Source organism: Hemitrygon akajei, chromosome 2 (assembly GCF_048418815.1).
Source record: "Hemitrygon akajei chromosome 2, sHemAka1.3, whole genome shotgun sequence".
NCBI lineage: Eukaryota > Metazoa > Chordata > Chondrichthyes > Myliobatiformes > Dasyatidae > Hemitrygon > Hemitrygon akajei.
This window is the reverse complement of record NC_133125.1, coordinates 100863657-100886983: the sequence shown is the minus strand read 5'-3', so window position 1 is coordinate 100886983 and position 23327 is coordinate 100863657. Positions and strand designations below refer to the sequence as shown.

The following is a 23327-nucleotide window of genomic DNA, read 5'->3' as shown; positions in this document are numbered from 1 at the left end:
ATCTCTTTAACCCATTCTATGATCAATATAGCCCTTTCCTCATTCATTTTCCTATCATCCATGGAACTATCAAAGAGTTTCTTAAATGCCTCTACTGTATCTGCCTCTACCACCACCCCTGTCAGGACATTCTACACACACACCACTCTCTCTGCTTACCTCTGACATACACTTCCCCCCCCCCCCCCCCCAACATTCCTTCCTCCAGCCACCTTAAAATTATGCTCCCTTGTATTAACTATTTCCACCCTGGGGGGGTGGGGGGGAGTCTCTGGCTATCCATTCTATTTAGGCCGCTTATCATCTTGTACACCTCTGTCAAGTCACCTCTCATCCTTCTTCCCTCCAAAGAGAAAAGGCCTAGCTTGCTCAATCTGTCTTCATAAGACATGCCCTCTAGTCCAGGCAGCATCCTGGCAAATCTGCACCTTCTCTGAAACTGCCACATCTTTCCTATAACGAAGCAACCAGAACTGAACCTGGTATTCCAGGTGTAGTCTAACCAAGGTTTTACAGAGCTGCAACATTACCTCACAGCTCTTGAACCCAACTAATTAGTAGTTTGCATGTTTAATACTTGAAGGGGAGAACAGAGGGATTGTTCAGGCCTCCGCTGGCACTCTACATCCTACAAGATGCAAAAGAACGAGCTGAATCAGAGATACAAATTGCGGTCATTCACCATATTTCAATGTCTTGTGTTTTATTGGGCTCAGGTCAAACACCCGCTTTGCAGGACAGTGGCCAAATAAAAACAATGCAATTCCAAGCAGTTTGTGAAGAGGAGCAAACATCTTTAAAATAATTTACCATTCCAAGAAGACAAGCTTCAACTAAGTTTGTCAATTGAATGCAGTTGCCATTTCAAATTATTATTTTTTGGACAGGCACAAATAAAATTAGATTTCGAAGTATTCTGTCCTGGAGATAATATTTTAGACATCTAAGGATTGCTCCCTGACACAAGGAAACAGACCATTTCACCAAACAGACACACTTAATTCAATGACCATGAATTATCAGCTAAGTACTAACATTGTTGTGTTTTTCCACAGCAGTGACTCATCTCTTTGGACTAAAGATCTTTTTCTATTAAAAGTCCAATTATTCTGCAACATATTTGACACATTCACCTCAAAGAATCGATGTTCCTCTCAAAATTCGCAGCCAGGAAAGAAGCTGAAAACTCTTCCCTACCCCACCACCCACAAAATTGTAGTCAATTGCGGTCCAAGAAATTGCTTATTATTTATAATGAGGAAATCAACTGCCTCTTACGAAAGAGAAGCCCTTAACATAATATCAGCCAGGATGTTTACAGCACATTATTCTTCTCAGAGAAATTTACTCCTCTGCAGAATGTTAGTTTCTTTCTCGAAGGGAGTAAATTTCAGAAGTTACAGAACGTTAATTTAATTCTGCAATGAAACCAGGTCCCACAGAGCCTGCAAGCCAGCAATAAAAACAAAAAAAAACTTACTGGTAACAGCTACATGACGATTCGCCTTTCCTTCGTCAATAACGTCCATCACCTCTTCAGGACTAGAAACAAACCTCTCCGTACATCCCTTTTAGAAAATTATTAAATAAAAATATCAGTGGAGTATTTCCAAAGACTTGCAAAACTAACAAAATAAATAGACTTTTTTGACAGTTAGAAATCAAGTGATATTTTTATAGCACTCTTTAGCACAAAATTATACACCTAAATAATTTTGGGCAGCAGCTGTTATTTATGACTAATATCTGAAAACATCCAAAAATGTATTAATGGTGTGGCTCATACATAGAAATATTAAATCAATTCCTTTCAGATCTACACTTCCCCAAATTACCTCTCAGGTTCTTCAGAGAAGGGCAAAGAAGACAATGAGGAGGAGATGTTCAGCTCCTGAAGTCTAGCCTAATATTCAGTAAGATCATGGCTGGACATTGATCCATATCTACAAGTTCATATTTGCACCATCCCCTTAAGTTGTATTTAACAAAATTGTATCAATTTCAAAAATAAATGATTGGCTGGTACCAACTGTCATTCGCTAAAAAGAATTCCCTACTTCCACTAATTCTGCATTCGGTGTGTTTCCTAACTTGGTTCCTGAAAAATCTGGTGCTAATCATTATAATTATGCTCAGTCCTGGCCCTCGATATGCAAATCAGCAAGACAGCTAATCCTCATCTTCTCTTACTTTCCCTTATTATCTCAAAATCTTCAGAGTTCCTTTATCTTCCAAGTTCATTGTACAACTGGAATGACATTGACGCATTTGAGCCTGGAACGTGTAGGTACCATTCCAGTGAACTTTTAGTGCACTCCATCTGAGGTTAACCTACCCCTCATCAATTGTAAAACACAAAAATACTCAACATCTGGGCTGAATGGACCTTTGTAGAGCAGCAACGTAACATTCATTTCCGTGAACAGGAAAGTGGGAGTAATGTAGAATTCATGAAAATGCGTATGTGATTATCTGAGAACCGTAAAGATCTGCTTCTGTGTGATATAACCATTTCATTCCCTATAGTATAAAGCCAATGTCCCATCAAGCTTTTGAACATTTCTATTGTTATCAACGGCCTGCAATCATCCATATTTATGGTTGCAGTCGTCTTTTTTGGCCACTGCTGCTTCTAGATTTTCACTAAGGATACGAGCAATGTCTAAATGTCCTAAAAGGTCTAAATCAAGGGTTTCCAACCTTCTTTATGCCATGGTCTCTACCATTAACCAAGGAGGTCTGTAGATCCCAGACTGGTCTAACTCTCCAAAATGAAATCCACTTACAAGAGTTTTGCCTATTAATTTTAACTCATTGTTTCATTGTAATTTATGACTTCTATCAAAATAGTACTGTCTCTCTTTGCACCTTCAACAAAATTGGATATGTGGAATTCTAATCCTACATCTGAACTGTACAGTACGGTGCCACAGACTCTGTTTTGAAGAGGCGCTGTTAGTCTAAGCTGCTGGGTTGAGTATTTCCTGTTACTCAGCTGACTTCCTAGCCAGGTTAGTTCACTGAATGCCTTCCTTCCTTCCTTGGGCACTTTGCTCAGGAACTCCACCAGCATAATGCCGAAGAAAAAATTTGAAAACTTAGTTTATTCGATATGTTCCTTTTTTCCTGTAATTTATTTTTTTCTTGAAGTTCATCATCAAACAAACATTTCTATAAGATGTATTTCAGACATTGTACATATATATCATATAATCATATATATCACAAATCTCCACAAAGTATTTATTTGAGGTATACAATTATAGAAAAGAGTAGAAAGAAAAAACAAGCAAAATTAAAGAACTATGTACAAGTAGGGAGTGATTTTTTTTTACAACAGATTCATTGATTTGTGAGAATAAAATCAGGCCTATGAGGCATTATGGAGTTAAACCATTTTTCCAAGTATGAATCAAATTGTTCCAGCTTATGGTTAGCAAATGCTGTTATCTTCTCCATTTTGTAAGTGTCCATTGTAATTTCTATCTATGTATTTAAAGTTGGGCTCTCCTGTGATAACCATTTCCTAGTAAGGGTCATTTTACCGGCCATCAGCAATATATTCATTAAATATTTATTTCTTTTCAACCATTCTTGAGGTATATATCCAAAATATATGGTCTTACTCTCCAAGGGTATTTCACATTTAAAGATGTCTTGTAGGGCATTGTGTATCCCCCTCCAATAGTTTTTGATAACAGGGCAGCCCCAAAAAATATGATAATGATTTGCACACGAGTGAATCTGCAGATGCTAGAAATAAATAAAAACACAAAATGCTGGCAGAACTCGGCAGGCCAGACAGCATCTATGGGAGGAGGTAGTGATGACGTTTCGGGCCGAAACCCTTCAACAGGAGTGAAGTAACATGGGATGGTGGAGAGGGGATAAGAAGTGGGGGGAGAGATGAAGTAGAGAGCTGGGAAGTGATAGGCTGGAGGGAAATGGGCTAGGGGGAAGGTGGAGAATAAAAGAGAAAGAAAGGTGAGGCTGGGGGGAGATTATAGTGAGGGGGATAAAAAGAGAGAAAGAGAACCAGACTAAAATAATAGATAGGGATGGGGGTAAGGGGGGGGGGCAGGGGTATCAACGGAGGTCTGTGAGTTGAATGTTCATGCCGGCAGGTAGGAGGCTACCTAGGCGGGAGATAAGGTATTACTCCATCGACCTGCGTGTGGCCTCATCTTGACGGTAGAGGAGGCCATGGACAGACATGTCGGAGTGGGAGTGATCTGTGGAATTGAAGTGTGTGGCCACAGGGGATCCCGCCACTGCTGGAGGACTGAGCGCCGGTGTTCGGTGAAACAGTCTCCCAGTCTGTGGCGGGACTCCCCAATGTATAAATGGCCACATCGGGAGCACCGGATACAGTATATCACCCCAGTTGACTCACAGGTGAAGTGGTGCCTCACCTGAAAGGACCATCCGGGGCCTGGGATGGTGGTGAGGGAAGAAGTGTGAGGGCAGGTGTAGCACTTCTTCTGTTTGCAGGGATGAGTGCCCGGAGGGAGGTCGGTGGGGAGGGATGGGGGGGATGAATGGACAAGGGAGTCACGTAGGGAGCGACCCCTGCGGAAAGCCGAGAGTTGGGGGGGAGGGGAAGATGTGGCTGGTGGTGGGATCACGTAGGAGGTGGCGGAAGTTACGGAGGATTATACGTTGGATCTGTAGGCTGGTAGGGTGATAGGTGAGGACCAGGGGGACTCTATCCCTAGTGGGCTGGCGGGGGAATGGGGTGAGGGCAGAGGTGCGTGAAATACGGGAGACGCGATGGAGGGCAGAGATGATAGTGGACGAAGGGAAGCCCCTTTCTTTAAAAAAGGAAGACATCTCCTTTGTCCTAGAATGAAAAGCCAATGGAGCAATACCTTATCTCCTGCCTAGGTAGCCTCCTACCTGCCGGCATGAACATCCAACTCACAGACCTCCGTTGATACCCCTGCCCTCCTTACCCCCATCCCTATCTATTATTTTAGTCTGGTTCTCTTTCTCTCTCTTTTTTCCCCCTCACTATAATCTCCCCCCAGTCCTACCTTTCTTTCTCTTTTATTTCCCATAATTCTCCACCTTCTCCCTAGCCCATTTCCCTCCAGCCTATCACTTCCCAGCTCTCTACTTCATCCCTCCCCCCACTTCTTATCCCCTCTCCACCATCCCATGTTACTTCACTCCTGATGAAAGGTTTCGGCCCGAAACGTCGTCACTACCTCCTCCCATAGATGCTGTCTGGCCTGCTGAGTTCGGCCAGCATTTTGTGTTTTTATAATGATTTGCATTTTGATTTCCACAATTTCTCCAGCAACCAGGGAGGTTACTATCATAATGGGATTTCTGAGAGGGTGTTATAAAATATCTTATCAAGTTTTTCCATTCAAACTCCCTCCATTTCTGTGAACTGGTACACTTCCATTGATATCTCCATATTGTTGTCCATTCTTCCTCAGATATCCCTCCTTCCTTCTCCCATTTTGTTTTAATGTATGAAGTCGAATGTGTTTTAAGATTTGACAACCCCTTATACATGCTTAAAATGATTCTACTACCATTATCTAAATTATATGCTTTTCTAAAGAGCTCTATCAAGCATGTATTTGCCTTGGTTACATTTTTAAACATCTTATTAACATATTGTCGCATCTGTAAATACCAATAAAAATCTTGTTTTTCTAATAAGTGTTTCTCTTTAAGCATTTCAAAACTGAACAGTGTTCCTTCTTTCATTATGTTGCAAAGAACTGTTATTCCTTTAGCTGTCTAGTCCTTAAATCTAGCATCCAATTTATTTGGTGTAAAATCCGAATCATATGCACACCATTTAAGAATTGCAATATCTCCCTTTAGATTATATTCTTTTATAGTAGTTTTCCATATTTTAAGAGTCAATTTGGGTTATCAATAGTATTTATGTACCTTTGCAGGTTGTTATCAGCCAAAATTGCTTGTATGGGGATGGGAAGTACCCGCTCCTCAATGTTTTTCCATTGAGTGTCATATGATGGGTTGCACCAACATATCACAGCTCTCAACTGTGCTGCAAAATAATAATCTCTAAGAGAAGGCAAGCCCCATCCCCCCTTTTCCTTTGCTAATTGCAAAGTTTTGAGATGAGCTCTAGGCCTTACACCCTGCCAAATATACCCTGATAGCATCTTGTTCCATTCATTGAATTGATTTTGATTAATCTCTATTGGTAGGGTCTGAAAGAGATATGACAGTCTGGGCAGTATATTCATTTTAATAGACTCAATCCTTGAATTGAGACTGAAAAATGGAATTAGGTTCCATCTTGCCACATCTTCCTTAATTTTTTTTATATAGAGGCTGATAATTACATTCTGATAATTTTGCCAGATCTTTTGGCATAATGATGCCCAAATATTTGAAAGACTCTGTGTGCCATGCTCAGGGGTATTGATATGTTTCTATAATCTGGACACATTGCTTGAGCGGGTAACAAAAGCAAATTTACTTGTAATTTACAAAAACTAAAGATATTCGAAGCAGAATTTAGCAGGACCATGAGAAAGGATGAGGAGAATGTGAATAGTTCCATGGCTCTTTCAAAGAACCAGCACAGGTACTACTGTCCCTTTGTGTTGTTCCTGTTACTTCCAATGATTGGCATCATCCTGGCGGTGAGAGCCTGTCAGTCCTCAAGTCGGGAGACTCAGAGAAGCAACACGGAAGACTGTAATATCAAAACAGTGAGCTGCTGGTCTCAAGTTCTCATTGTTGTAGGAGCCATCTCTCCCTCGTTCTTGATAGTGAGAGACAGCCTGCCTGAGATACCGAAGTGCTAGGATGGACAGTAGTTTCTGATGCACTCCATATCAAGGGGGCTTTTGCTACTGCTTTCATGGTGGGGGTCGGGGTAGGGGGGGGTCAGAGTTTTGCTGCAAGTTGGTGGGGGAGGGGACATGGATGGTTGATGTTTTTGCTGCTACTTGTGTGTTGGGGGGGGAGACTTTGGGGTTCTGATGTTTCTGCCGTTCATTCTTTGGGGGTTTTACTGTTTCATGGATGTTTGCAAAGAGTAAGAATTTCAGGTTGTATACTGTATACATTCTCTGATATCAAATTGAACCACTGAACCATGCTGTCACACAAGATCCAACATTGCAAAGATGCACACATTTAAATTGGCTATTGAATTGGTTTGGCTACAGCCAGACAGCTGTACACCACTGAGTTAATGAGTGTAGTTGTCTCAGTTTCTCTAATCAATATGATCTCAGTCTGCAATATCACACAAACCTCTTGTATTGATTTTCCTTTATTACGATTGATGAATCACTGAAGCAATAACTAAATCAAGTTAGCCTCAGACTATGCTTAGAACAGGTTGAATTTGAGACCTTAAGGGTGGTTTAAAGGTAGCTAACCTTGGCAATAAATCTATACACTGCCCCATTACTTACAAAATAATTTTTATCCAAACATCTGGAAACATCATAGGAGGTTCTCTGCTTTCTTAAAATCCACAACTATTATCTAATCTGCATGAGTACACTACATACACAACCTCTTCAACGTGAGAGTACTTGCAAAACTTAAAACATATTAGACTTTGCCCTTTCAAATTTCATCTGAAAGCCCTCATTGCCAACAATTTCTATTTTTGTGTTTGTAGTGAATGGAATTTGTAACAATAATTTATGTCAAATTATGGAGGGAGAAAGGCAAGCCGAGAAAACCTGCATCAATAGCCCCCGCCAAAAATTAATGCCATAAACACAAGTTCTGATGAAGGTTCTTGGCCTGAAATGTTGATAGTTTATTCTTCTCTAAAGATGCTGAGTTCCTCCAGGACTTTCTGTGTGTTACTAAAAAAATGATGCCTTATCTTTTTTAGAACTTAGGGCATTTAATAGCTTGAACACAAGTGAGACTAGAAATACAATGTTAAATGGCAACAGAAAAATTAATTTGAAAGCTCATCTTAAAAATTTTGATTATTCCCACCTCTTCTAGTAATGATTACTTTGTGATATTGGTGCATTGTGTACGTTTTGACCAACTGAAGTTTAACTTAATGCATTACAATCACATGAAGGAGTTCAAGATCACTATCATTGCAGTGCCAACACTGACTCAAATCCAGACAATGAAGCTTTCATTCAAGACTGGGAAGAAGCTGTGGTTGAGCAGGGGAACAGGTTTTGCTTTAACAGCCCAACCTGTAACAAATTTTATATCTTAGCTGTAGTTGTCTGACCAGCTATCAGGCAGGAAGCTCACCTGACTGGGCTGAGGCTGGAAAGGAGTTGAGAGTAGGAAATGGAGAATGGGGATAAAAAGTGAATATGGGGTGGGGCTTTTGCAATTGAGATTGGAATGGTTTTGTGAGTAAAATATGTGGATTTGAATAGAGGTAGTTGGTACTCCTATCATGGAAAAGGGTTGTGATGCCATTAACAACTTTGGGAGAAAATATATCTGCTGATCCACCAGTCCTCGTCTGCCTTTAGTTTGTTGGTTGAGGCCTAGAACATTTTGGTTTAAGTTCCCACCTTATTTAATCAGTTTTGGCATGTTTACCATAACAGACATTTTTGGATCACCACTAATTTCCTTGCAAGAGTTGAAAAAAGATTATTTTTAATTTATTGTGATACAGCGTGAAATAGACCCTTCCAGCCCCTTGAGCCACGCTACCAGCAATCCCCAGTTTAACCTAGACATCACATCCCACCCTGCAAAAACTCATTTCAGGGAGGTAGCACCATTAATTTGCGGGAAGGGTGGGATGTCTGCAATAGAGTAGCTCCTTAGCAGCTAGCCAGCTAGTTTAAATAATGCTAGCTATGCTAATAAACGAATGACACCAGTTAACCTCACATCAAAATGCTTTTACATTTTAACCCACCATGAGCAATAGAAAAGTCACTGTTGCAAACAGTGCAGCAAGCAACACTGTCATTATTTTTGACCCCTATTAGGCAGGGCTACACTTTAGTGTAGTCTGGGGTGCAGTACGTTTTATATTTTCTTTTTTTGGAACACTCTGGCATGGCGTGATCTCCTGCGCTCTCCTCTCTCTCGCTCTCTCCATCTCAAAAAAAAATCTATTTCCGGGATATTGTATATAATTTGCAGGTGTCGGGGAGCTACTATCAATATGCGGGAAACTCCCGGAAATTCCAGGAGAGGTGGGATGTCTGTTAACCCTAGCTAGTGATAAAACCCAGGTCGCTAGTACTGTAAAGCGTTGTGCTATCCACTACACTACCGTGTGTTTTCTAAATTTAAAATGCCCTCAAATTCCATTATGAACCTGGATTCAGTTCCCGCACCTGCCTGCAAGAAGTTTGTACATTCTTCTCATGACCCTCTGGTTGATAGGTTAATGGGACATTATAAACTGTCCCATGATTAGGCTGGGGTTAAATTGGGGGATTGCTGGGTGATGCTGTATCTCAATAAATAAACAGACCAACAATCTGATATCAATGAGATATTTGCAATGTTGTGTACAACATTAATATAAAACTATACAATCATTCATTGAACAGTATTAAAATAAGACTGCCATTCCTTGCAGGTTCTAATTAAATGCAGGGTGATGGCTACTTACAGCCCACACTGCACTGAGTCAAGCCACCATCATATTCCTTGTTGCCACCATAAAGACTGGAGAGTATTTAGAAATAAATCTCACCTTAACAAAAGGTACTCTGTTTTTATCCTCATGTACTGAAAGATTTGTTTTTGAAACTGCAACAAGAAATAAAACAACTTAATTTAGTTTAGAATTTAATCAGCTGATATTCAGTTGAAGTAATGCATCCAATATAATTTTTTTTCTGCTGCTTCTTTTGTTAAGAAGAGGGTCATCTGGAATACATGCAGTTTACATAAGGAAGATACTACTTTCTTTTGAAAAAGGTAATCAATTTTGGAGTTCACAACATTAAGATGGATAGAAATACTGTGCATACTGAATACTGTGCAGTATTCTTGTGTCATATATGTCAATGAAAAGGCTGATTCATAGCTATATAAAAAAAGTCATTGGTCTAAACAATACACACAATGTGCTGGAGGAGCTCAGCAGGTCAGGCAGCATCTGTGGAAGGGAATAAACTGTCAACGTTTTGGGCCGAGTCCTTTCATCATGACTGAGTCCAAGTAAGACCATAAGACATGAAGGGCCTCAGCCTGAAACATCAGCTATTGATTCCCATCCATAGATGCTGCCTGACCTGCTGAGCTCCTCCAGCACATTGTTCTAGACTTCCAGCACCTGCAGTACCTCTTGCGTTTGTTGCTCTAAACAGTTGAGGGAGGTTAAAGTTGCTGCTCACTCTTAACTCCCCCTTCTTCAAAACCTCACCACTTTCTACATTAATGATATTATCTAAAATCTACATTATAGTCTTGTGGAGAATTACCATTAACACATTCTGCCCAAAGAAGAATATGCATTTTTCTTGTACTTCCATCCCCCAAATTTTCTATATTTGTGTGGTTATATTTCCTTTCGTACCCCATCTGTCTTCATGTGTGCCAAGTCTTACCCCACACAGTAATGTTGGATGGGTGAAATGGAGGCACAACAGATTGCAGATGCTGGAATATGGATCAGTTTTTCACCCAAAATATCAACTGTCCCTGTCCTCCACAGATGCTGCTTGACATTCTGAGTTTCTCAAGCAGTTTCAGTTCCACTCCATCAAATGTCTTCTATACCAAAGGTCCCCAACCTTCTTTATGCCATGGACAAATACCATTAAGCAAGGGGTCCACAGACCCCAGATTGGGGCCCTTGTTCTAAAGGTTCACTATTACATTTCTTTAGGACAGAGAGAAGGAATTTCTTTAACCAGAGGGTGGTGTATCTGTGGAATTCACTGCCACAGACAGCAATGGAGGCCAAGTCATTGGGTATATGTAAGGCAGAGGTTGATAGGCTCTTGATTAGTAAGGGTGTCAAAGATGACAGGGAGAAGGGAGGAGAATGGGGTTGGGAGGGATAATAACTCAACTACAATAGAATGGCGGAGAACACTCAATGGGCTGAATGGCTTAATTCTGTTCCTAGGTCTTATTACAATGCTCACGAAATTCCATTCCCATACACTTGGGATTTTCTCAAAAACTAGATCACATTAGCCAGGGTAGACCTGAAATTTCTGAATTCTTGATGAATTACGGAAGTCTTAGATCTCTTTAAATCAGGGGTTCCCAACCTTTTTTATGCCACGAGCCAATACCATTAAGCAAGGGGTTTGTGGAAGTCAGGCTGGGAACACCTGGTTTAAATGTCTATCGTTCCTTCCACCACTAACACCAGCAGGCCAGATTATTGAATAGCCCTATTAGGGATCTGAAGCAGTCCAGGAAGTTTATCTACTTGACTTAATTCTTCCCTCAATCAATTTAATTCTTTTCCCACATTTATCTTACTACCGTTAGCAGGATGTTGTAGGTTTCAAAAATTACCAACTTATTTACCTCAAGAGTCCATGATCCCCACTATATGTATCCCTCATGACCAAGAGTGTTTCAGGTAGGTGATAGGACACTATGATTATCATGCATTTATAGATCTTTCACTTTTATCAAAGCATTAAACTTCCTTCAAAAAGGCAAAAACAATCCCTTACCATCCAGCAAATCTCGAATTTTGTCTAAATAGATCTCAAAATAGGAAACCTGCAAAAAAACACAAGGTATTTTAAATAAGATCATAGCCTTGAGGAAATTTCATGTTGGAGGAACTTTGGAATCTTTGGAAATGAATAAACAATCGGCGTTTTGGGCTGAGACCTTTTCTGATGAAGGTTTCAAAAATTACCAATTTATTTAACTCAGGAGTCCATGATCCCCACTATATGTATCCCTCGTGACCAAGAGTGTTTCAGGTAGGTGATAGGACACTATGATTATCATGCATCTCCAACTGTTTATTCATTTCCATAGATGCTGCCTGACCTGCTGAGTTCCTCCAGGATTTTGTGTGTGCATTGCTCTGGATTTCCAGCATCTACAGAATCTCTTGTACTCATCTAAAACAAGGCAAGTTTCAGCATTACAATGTCACTTATTTATCAGTTTTTGTACATTCATAAAGACAGAGTATTTTTATGATGAGTCTTGTTGCATTTGATGGCTGCTAACTTGCTTTCATTAGGACCATAAATATTCCTAACTATTACCTACTGTCATTTCTTCAGGAAGCTTTTCCTCTGCAATTCATTTTCCAATTACATTTTGATTGCAAAGTTATGACCAATAGCACATACTGTCTTCTTTACCTGCACATCATTACCAGAGTCACAGCAGAGCAGCATGGAACATGTTGCCATTTTGATTCTTAACAATCTAGGCACCAACGACAAATTGTATTCACTTTGAGCTAATAATGTGGTAAAACATGCTGAAGTACTTTGCAAGGTCATTATCAAACAGAATTTCACATCAAAATATTTAGGAGCTAACAGGGACCAATATTTGGTCAGAGCAGCTAGTTTGAAGGAGCTTCTTAAAAGAGGAAAAGAGAATAGAAACTAAAGAGTTTTAGGACAGAAATTTCTGCCACCAATGAAAGGAATTGTGAGATGCTGAATTAGAAATGCCAGAATTTGAAGGGGGGTGGTGGGGGAGAAGCAAATATGATTTGGAAATAGGGAAGGAAAATTTTAAAGTGTATGTTATTTAATTAGGAGCCTCACTGTGCAGGTAGTGGCACTCAAAAGGTTCCACAGAGAATTAATTATAAAGTATCTGAAACTTGCCTCAACCAGCTGCATATAAGATATATGGCAAGAAGCAGAAGGAATCAACATTAAGTGAAGAAACTCCAAACATCTGGGCTGTCTTCAACTATTGTTTGTCAGGTTGGAGGCCTCAGGGATCTGTACTGGGTCCAATGTTGTTTTGTCATATACATTAATGATCTGAATGATGGGGTGGTAAATTGGATTAGTAAGTATGCAGATGATACTAAGATAGGTGGTGTTGTGGATAATGAAGTAGGTTTTCTAAGTTTGCAGAAAGATTTAGGCCAGTTAGAAGAGTGGGCTGAACCATGGCAGATGGAGTTTAATGCTGATAAGTGTGAGGTGCTACATTTTGGTAGGAATAATCCAAATAGGACATACATGGTAAATGGTAGGGCATTGAAGAATGCAGTAGAACAGAGTGATCTAGGAATAATGGTGTATAGTTCCCTGAAGGTGGAATCTCATGTGGATAGGGTGGTGAAGAAAGCTTTTGGTATGTTGGCCTTTATAAATCAGAGTATTGAGTATAGGAGTTGGGATGTAATGTTAAAATTGTACAAGGCACTGGTAAGGCCGAATTTGGAGTATTGTGTACAGTTCTGGTCACCGAATTATAGGAAAGATGTCAACAAAATAGAGAGAGTACAGAGGAGATTTACTAGAATGTTACCTGGGTTTCAGCACCCAAGTTACAAGGAAAGGTTGAACAAGTTGGGTCTTTATTCTTTGGAGCGTAGAAGGTCGAGGGGGGACTTGATAGAGGTATTTAAAATTATGAGGGGGATAGATAGAGTTGACGTGGATAGGCTTTTTCCATTGAGAGTAGGGGAGATTCAAACAAGAGGACATGAGTTGAGAGTTAGGGGGCAAAAGTTTAAGGGTAACACGAGGGGGAATTTCTTTACTCAGAGAGTGGTAGCTGTGTGGAACGAGCTTCCAGTAGAAGTAGTAGAGGCAGGTTCGGTATTGTCATTTAAAGTAAAATTGGATAGGTATATGGACAGGAAAGGAATGGAGGGTTATGGGCTGAGTGCAGGTCAGTGGGACTAGGTGAGAGTAAGCGTCCGGCACGGACTAGAAGGACCAAGATGGCCTGTTTCCGTGCTGTAATTGTTATATGGTTATATTACCCTGAAACCAATATGGTTTAGACTGCTAGAAGACTACATTATTATTTTCAAATCCAGATGACGCCAATAGAAGTACAAATTCAAACGTAAGTATGCAAACTGGTCAACTGGTTGTCACGATACAATTACTGAAGAAAGACTTCACAAACCTTAATGTGGAATTCTAGATTCTCATCCATGGAATAGATGTGATCAAAGATGTCATGAGCTATCCTTGGAATAATGCCCATCAGCTGAGGATTATGAAGCTTTCCCTAAAGATATAACAATCAACAAAACACAAACACTGTTCAAGGTCCTCAAGTTATGTTGCAAATTGTCCTATTTAATGAAATGAAAAAGTCATTTTCCTACCACTGCGTATTAGTTCCACTTCCAAAATAATAAACTAGGGGTTCCCAACCCTTTTTATGCCATGAATCACTCTATAGACCCCAGTTAGAAACCTCTGACCCAAACCATTAACCCTTAAAATATATTGGAAACATAGGGGACTCACTGTGTTCCTCTGTCAGACTGATTGTTGCGTAAAGTACATCAAACAGCCTTATAATCCAGAAACATAATTTAGTCAATTCCAAACACAATTACAGTGTATTGATTGCTTTCACCAAAAACCTTATGTTCAGTGAGTATTAATATTTCACATAACTCTGTGAGTGAAACAGAGTTTACTAATTGCTGGGAGGAAGAAAACCGTTCCCAAATGCATCAAGAAAGGTGTGAGCAACGTGTCAGCAAAGGGTGGCGAGAAATCGCAGCCAAGGAAGGAGAGTTACTCCTTCGATACCTACAAGAGCAAACTCAGTTCTCCATAATATCAGCCATTAATTTCATCAATCATGTGCCAACTATCATTTCATATTAAGCACATTATGATTGAGAATTCTGAACTAGATGAATTATTTCCAACACAAAGCCAAGTAATTATATTGAAATTGTTCCCTTCAATCCATTGGCCAAGATTTTTTTTTCCCTGCTTATGCAGATAACATTATAAAATAAGCCGACATTTGAGTTTGAAAGTAATGGGAATATAACTTTCCACAATTTGCATAAAAAATATAAATGCATTCTTTGCCTTCCATTCATGAACAAGAATTTTGACATCAGCTCTGGAAGATCTACCAAGGGTTTGGCTTACAGCGAACACAAGTTGGTATGTCTGGTCAGTTTAGTTCAGAGGTTCCCAACCTGGGGTCCATGGACCTCTCGGAAAATGGTAGGAGTCCATGGCATAAAAAAGGTTGGGAACTCCTGGTCTAGGTGAACTTGCAGGTGTTGTAACCTTGGCCAAAGACCAATGCCAACCTTGGCTTGGTTTTGTTATTGCAGAAAATATAAGACTAGCTGGTTGAACAAAGTGAGTCATTTTGTCAAAAGCAAGAGAAATAAGTGAAAAATTGGCATAAAAGTTACAACTGCAATGAGGAACTAGCATTAACTGAATCTCTCTTCTACAAACTCTCTTTGTGATCCTATCCTGTGATTAGAGCAATTCTGAAAAGATTACTAAACAGAATCAAGCAGCAAGCTAGTGCAAATTATATCTACCGTAGATTCCGGATTTTAAGCCGCTACTTTTTTCCCACATTTTGAACAGCTTTGAACACTGCGGCCTTTACTACGGTGCGGCTAATGCATGATTTTTTTCATGCCGCCAAAAACATTTTGCCTCGTAACAGCAGACCAATAAAATTGATGAGTAGTTCACAGAGGTCCAATGAAATTGTACGATAAATCAAGCGCACTTTCACAATTAAATTATTGTAAATCAGTCATTTGTACTCACCCTCATCAACATGGAAAACACTCGAAGAAAAGCATTGTGCTGCCTTTATGACAGTTATTTAGTTTATAATATTTTCGCTTAGTAATTCATTTTCTAGTTAAAGTTAGAAGTGTTTTAACTATATTTGTTTTCTGTACTACATCGCGGGATGCTATGACGTCACACCCGGTTTCGCCGCGTCTTGTGGGAAAAATGCCAGTTTGCGATAAACGGGAAGGAGGGGGGGCGAGCGGCATTACGCAAGCGGCATTAGATCTGAGCGAACGCTGCTTTTAAGTTAAAGGCGATCAATAACTTTTCCTGGTAGGCTGCAGTATATATATTTTTTACCAGTCGTTAGGAGATATTGGAATGTTGTTCAGTAAAAAAGTATACGCAACGTATATTTATAAGTAGCCGCATTACAGGCACGGTTCGAAAAAAAGCATTTGCAATATGTATTTGTTTATGTTACCATATGGATTTAATTAAAAGTTAAAAAATCCTCACGTGTAATATCTTTCTGTGTAAATATCTCATATTACAAAGTGGGACACCTGCGGCCGAAAATCCAGTGCGGCCTGTACAAGTAAAAAATTGATTTTCTTTCTAAAATTAGAGCCAGCGGCTTTTAATCAGGTGCGCTCTGTAGTCCGGAATCTACGGTAATATAATTTCTGGTCTAGCTCTATAAAAATAACTGTAAGCATATGCCCCAGATGGCTCCTGAAGGTAGGAGTACTGAAGTGATCAAAAGGCAATCTGATACACCTACACAGATAGGAGGGAAAAAGCACTGAAGAGCAAGAGGTGAGAAATAGATTTAGTTTCCTCATTTGGATTTCATGTCAAAAGCATTGGCAAGAATGAATATTTTCTGCTTTTGAAAGGATACCTCAGGGAATATATCAACCACTTACCTCCATGGTATGTGTTTTCCCAGAAGACGTTTGACCATAAGCAAAAATAGTTCCATTGTAACCGTCAAGTACATCTGAAATAAATAGATTAGTAGCATTGATTATGTAAGCAACTGAAACCTTACCCTATTAAAAGCATGTTAGTACTCAAAATATTGTAAACTACTGTAACTTACGTAACTCAAACAATAAATAACCATTCCACTTCAGAAGTAATTCACAGCCTAGGAGGAGGCTGTGTGGCCCATCAAGTTGATGCTGGCATCTTGTAAAAGTCAGCCAGTTATTGTGATTTCTCCCCATGTTAACCTTTTTTAAAAAGCTTCAGTTACTTGTGTAATTCCTTTTGAAATCTGCATCCCACGGTGAATTCCAGATAATAACAATTTTTTCAGCATTATCCCAAGTGGTTTTTTTTGTTCCTGTTCTCTCCAGTTCTTAACATTTCTGGTTTCATTTGGTCTAGCTCCAACATGCTTCAAGTATCTCCATCAAATCCTCTCCCAGTTTTAATACCACTGCCACAAACTCCACTAGCCTGCAGGTCATCCTTGGGCAAGGTGTAGCACTTGCTTAGCACACCTTCACCCCACCCCCCACTCCAATCAGGATCACGTGAAGCCATCGGAGCAGGTTATGAGCAGCTGGTGCACATCACAAGTCCTGGTTATGCGACCACTGACCCCAGACAGACAATCTCGGAAGGGTATCGATAATGGCTGGGGTCACCCATCTTGTAAAGACACTGCCCAGAAGAAGGCAACGGCAACCCACTTTTGCAGAAAAATGTGTCAAGAACAATCATGGTGATGGATAGAGAACAGATGGAAGGCCATGACTGCCCACATCATGTAACATGGCACATAATGTGATGATGCCACAAACTACCAGTTTTAACCTTGCTATATGCAAATCTACACTCTATGCAGCCTGATGAAAACTCACCGGAACTTTAGCTGGTGAATATGTCAAAGAGTTCCAGCATTGAACCAAGAGCTTACAGACTATCAGCAGGATTTACTCTGGACAAATCTGCTCAGAGATCTTCTGCCATGTTGGAGTAGGCACAGCATCTGCAAGCTCATTTACTTCAATGCATAAGGCCACTTGGTTCAATCATTCCATTTCGAAGAGACATCTTTTGCAAGTAGCATTTAATTATTTAAATTAAAAAAATTAATTTCAACATCTACTATAATTAACTGGAAACGGTCTTTACGTGCTCTTGGAAATCTTGACAACTACACTGCAGGGACTGTGTCACATGTGGGGGGCAGGGGTGTTAAGTTTACTTGTCAGGCAAAAGCCGCTTCTACTGTGCTGGTCATCGACTGGCTTGTTTGAAGAGTGCAGCAACTCTTTCTCATTGTTTGCCTTGTGTGCCACAGCACCAGTGTCCAATTTCAGGCACCTTTCCTTTATCGTTGGGTCACTCATTTTTACAGTGAGTCTGCGACCAGTACTGAAGCACCATTGAGAAGGTATGCTGCAAATAGAGGAAGGCTCACGTCCACTCTAAGCCAAGTACCTGTTTGCCGGATGCTCAGTTTTGTAATTTATGTAACTTGGGGGGGGGGGGGAGGGGAACTTAACTGTTTGATTGAATGTTTTACTCTTTGTAAATAAATGATTAATGTGCTTTTTCTTAATTAGTATCTTCTGTCTCACTCACCACCTGGTAACAAATGGGAGAATTGATGTAGCAAGTGCAGGCATTCAGTTTGTACAGAAATGTAACTGCGACTGTGGGCAATGATTAGAAACACACACACTTCTGAATGTTGCTGCAGTTCCTGGCCTTCAATGACTTACTATAAACATTAGTGAGCAGCATGTAAAGGATCCAACTGGTAGGAGGACATGTTGCAATGAGGATATTTGGACTCTGTAACAGGAAATGGATAGACTGAGTGCACGAGCTAAAACCTGAAAAATAGCCTTTAATGCAAGAAAGTGTGAGGTTGTGTACTTCGGTAAAAGGAACCAATATGCAGACTGATTATCTATATGGAAAGAAATTGCAAATGACTGAAGTATGCAGGGATCTTATGCATTAATCACTATGAGTGGAGCTCCTATTTACTTGGTATAGTCCAAAAACCAAAATGTCACATGTCTAGGAAGCTCCAAATACATCCCCACAATAAATCTTAACATTTCAAATTATGCACTTGGGTTAAAAAGCATATTCCAAAAAAATATGATTTCTATAAATGACCATCAGACTTCTCCCCATTCACCAGAAGAAATGGACTTAAAGAGGTGATTGTTCTTTTCACTCAGGGTGAGGGTTTCAGACGGCATTTACCTGTTCTTCATGTCATGCAAGTTGTTGCATGAAATAGTTGTTTTTGTGTGGGGGAAAAAAACAAAGCTCATATTTGGAACACAAATATTAGTTTGCACAATATATTTGTACAAAGCAAAAACACTGGTATATAATATTATTGAGAGAATAGAGAAAAATACTTCTGCAATTGGCACTGAAAACAATTGTTCCCAATTCCGTTCTCTCTCTACACTACAAAATGGCTTAAATATCAGTAACATGAAAGCAATGGGCTACACCACCTACCTTTAACAATCTGTTTGGCACATGCATTGTAAACTTGCTCCTGGGTTGTGTTCGGAGAAAAAACTTTGTCAAATACGAAAGGTTTTCCTTGCTGGAAGAGGAAAAAAAAGATTCAATTTCCAAAACTCTTCTAAGTGCATGGGTTTTAAATGAGCGATCGATTGCTTGAGACCGCATCACGTAAATGGCTCTGGAATTGGTCCAAATGCACATGTGGCTGGAACACTGGTAGCTGCGCCCAAGGTTACTCAGACAACAGGACTATATCCAAACTTCTACCCCAAAGAATGACAACAAATGTAAGGGAAGAGCATGGCCTGCAAGCTCAGGAAGTTACACTTCCTACTTATTTGGATTGCTTTTCTGCTGTTATTCGTTAAAAATCTACCCAACAGCACCAGGGGAGTTTCAGAACCAGGTTTATTATATCAAACACCTCACCACCACTGTCACAAGGACAGTAGGGATGGCCAATAAAAGCTGACCTTTCCAGCAATACCCACATCCCACAGAAACAGCTGCACTTTACACATGTAACACTTTAGACGTGGATTTGAAAACAATCCAAAAATCTAAAACCAAAGAAAACTTACAAATGCTGAAAAGCTGAAATAAAAGAGTATGTCAGGTAATACCTAACCAGCTGTTATAGTGAATGGCTCCCTGGCACAATTATATGGACTCTTGACCTGACAACCTCCCTGGTTAATGTATTACACCTTACTGTCTGTCTGCGTTTAACTGCTACACTTTTTTCTGTATTGTTACTGTTCTACCTTGTTCTACCTCAAAGCACTGTGCAATGAATTGATCTGCATGAACCATATGCAAGACAATCTTTTCACTGTACCTCAATACATATGACAATAATAAACCAATTTCAGTTCTAAAACAAACCTAAGCATTCAAGTTTGTGAACTTCATCAGACTCATCCTAATACTAAAGAACTGATTATGGACTTAAAGAGGAGGAAGCAGGGAAAATACACACCATTCTTCCTGGGAGGGGTCAGCACCTTCAACTTCCTGGGCATCAACAGCCCAGAGGATCTACTCCGCAGCACAACACTTTACAGTACAGGTGACCGAGGTTCAGTTCCTGCCACAGACTGAAATACTCAGCAGGTCAGGCAGCAGGATAAAAGAGTTGGTGCTTCATCCTGTAATGCTGCTGCCCGAGCTGCCATGATCTGCAGCTTCCCCCATTCAAGTTGGAGTTTACAGCAATCCCTGCTGCTGTACATTCTCCCCGTGACTGTGTGGGTTTCCTCATTGTAAATTGTCCCATGGTAAGGTTAGGGTTAAATCAGGGGATTGGTGGGCAGTGCAGTTCAAAGGGCCAAAGGGCTTATTCCATGATGTATCTCTATAAATAAATCAAGGCAATCAAGCAGGAGGCACACATCATTAGGAGTCTGAGGAGATTTGGTATGTCACCAAAGACTCTACAGATGTATTGGGGGGAAGCATTCTAGCTGGGTGCATCATCTCCTGGTATGGAGACTCCACTTTCACAAGAGGCTGAAGAAGGCTGTAGACTCAGCCAGCTCCATCATGGGCAAATCCTCCCCATCAACTAAAGATAGTGTCTGAAGGTGGTATCCATCATTAAGGACCTTCACCATCCAGGACATGCCCTCTTCTCATTACTACCATCGGGGAGGAGGCACAGAAACCTGAAGACATAGGAGCAGAATTAGGCCACTCAGCCCATCAAGTCTGCTGCACCATTCCATCCTGGCCTATTTATTCTCCCTCTCAACCCCACTTTCCTACCTTCTCCCCGTAACCTTTGTCGCCCTAACTAGCCAAGAACCTATCAAACTCTGCTCAATTACATGCACTCCATAGCCATCCATGGCAATGAATTCCACAGATTCACCACCCTCTGGCTTAAGAAACTCCTTCTCATCTCTGTTCCAAATGGACGTCCCTCTATTCTGAGGCTGCACCCTCTCGCCCTAGGAGACATCTTCTCTACATCCACTCTATCTAGGCCTTTCAATATTCGATAGGTTTCAATGAGATTCACACTCAGTCCTCTAAACTCCAGTGAGTACAGGCCCAGGACCATCAAACACATGCCATACATTAACTCTTTCATTCCCTCTCAACTCCATTCTCCTTCCTTCTGGTAACCTTTGACGTCCTGATTAATCCAGAACCTATCAACCTCCGCTTTAAAGACTCATGCTCAGTGATTTAAAAACAGCTTCTTCCCTTCACCAGCAAATTTCTGACCACTTCGTGAACACTGCCATATTATCTGTCTTTTGCTTTTTTCTTTGTAACTTAGAGTTCATGTCTTGCACTGTACTGCTACCACAACTAACAAGTACGTGGATTGTTACACCAGGGGTAATAGGACTATTGACCTACTGTATGCAAACGTAGAGGATGCATATAGTGCATCCCCGCTGCCTGCACTGGGGAAAGCTGATCACAACCTGGTTTTGTTACAGCCCAGATATAAATCAATTGTGATGAGGCATCCCACTACCACACGCTCTTTTAGAAAGTGGACTCCTGAAGCTGAACAGGCCCTGAGAGACTGCTTCGGTACTACTAACTGGGATGTACTGCAAGGGGGGCTCTGTGGGGGCGTTGAGGAGGTCACTGAATGCACAACGGACTATATTAACTTTTGTGTGGATGCCGTTGTTCCTGTTAGAACTGTTCGCTGCTATCCCAATAGTAAGCCCTGGATCACGAGTCACATCAAAGGCCTCCTAAACCAGAAGAAGAGGGCCTTTAAAGATGGTGATCGGTTGGAGCTTAAAAGAGTTCAGAAGGAACTCAGAGTACAGATAAGGGGGGCAAAGGAGCAGTATAGGAGGAAGCTAGAACAAAAGCTGCAGAAAAAAAACATTAAGGAGGTGTGGGATGGGATGAAGATCATCACCGGATGTGGTGCAAAGCGGGGGGCAAACATAAGTGGAGATGTGGAGAAAGCGAACCAGCTGAACAACTTCTTCAATAGGTTCGACAGCACAATCTCATCCTCACCGCAGAACTCCACACCAGGCTTACTTCCCTCACAGGAAAATAGCCACTCACAGGAGACCTTGCCCACGCCCAGGATTACGGCTGCACAGGTGGAAGGTCAACTGAGGAAGATCTGTACCAGCAAGGCAGCAGGACCGGATGGAGTTTCCCCACGATTACTGAGGGCCTGTGCGACTGAGCTGGGAGAACCACTACAGCGCATCTTCAACATGAGCCTGGAGCAGAGAAGAGTACCCAGACAGTGGAAAACATCCTGTATTGTCCCGGTACCGAAGAAACCACAACCAAAGGAGTTGAATGACTTCAGACCTGTTGCCTTGACGTCGCACGTGATGAAGACCATGGAGCGGCTGATAATACAGAATCTGAGGCCACAAACCAGGCACGCCCGGGATCCTCTTCAGTTTGCGTATAAGGAGAAGGTGGGAGTGGAGGATGCTATCACGTATTTGCTGCACAAATCCCTCTCTCACCTAGATGGGGTCAGTGGTGCTGTGAGGATTACATTCCTGGACTTCTCTAGTGCCTTTAACACCATCCAGCCCAAGATCTTAAGGCACAAACTAACGGAGATGGGAGTAGACTCTCACATGGTGGATTGGATAGTGGACTACTTGACAGATAGACCTCAGTATGTGTGGTTGGGAGACTGTAGGTCTGACACGGTGGTCAGCAGCACAGGAGCGCCGCAGGGGACCGTGCTCTCTCCGGTCCTGTTCACCCTGTACACATCAGACTTCCAATATAACTCGGAGTCCTGCCATGTGCAGAAGTTCGCTGACGACACGGCCATAGTGGGGTGTGTCAGGAATGGACAGGAGGAGGAGTATAGGAAACTGATACAGGACTTTGTGATATGGTGCAACTCAAACTACCTGCGTCTCAATATCACCAAGACCAAGGAGATGGTGGTGGACTTTAGGAGATCTAGGCCTCATATGGAGCCAGTGATCATTAATGGAGAATGTGTGGAGCAGGTTAAGACCTACAAGTATCTGGGAGTACAGTTAGACAAGAAGCTAGACTGGACTGCCAACACAGATGCCTTGTGCAGGAAGGCACAGAGTCGACTGTACTTCCTAAGAAGGTTGGCGTCATTCAATGTCTGTAGTGAGATGCTGAAGATGTTCTATAGGTCAGTTGTGGAGAGCGCCCTCTTCTTTGTGGTGGCGTGTTGGGGAGGAAGCATTAAGAAGAGGG

At 41.1% G+C, this 23327-nt stretch overlaps 1 protein-coding gene across 1 annotated transcript in view; it reads right to left on the bottom strand.

Annotated features, from left to right (window-relative positions):
* The window catches only part of kif5c (kinesin family member 5C), a 152914-nt gene that overhangs the window by 74101 nt on the left and 55486 nt on the right, over nucleotides 1–23327 (bottom strand). The window contains exons 2-7 of the mRNA XM_073026042.1: nucleotides 19122–19212; nucleotides 16547–16620; nucleotides 14005–14109; nucleotides 11607–11655; nucleotides 9659–9714; nucleotides 1481–1568 (exon numbers count right to left, since the gene is read on the bottom strand). Of these exons, the coding sequence (XP_072882143.1) occupies nucleotides 1481–1568; nucleotides 9659–9714; nucleotides 11607–11655; nucleotides 14005–14109; nucleotides 16547–16620; nucleotides 19122–19212 (463 nt within the window). The remainder of the gene's footprint in view (nucleotides 1–1480; nucleotides 1569–9658; nucleotides 9715–11606; nucleotides 11656–14004; nucleotides 14110–16546; nucleotides 16621–19121; nucleotides 19213–23327) is intronic.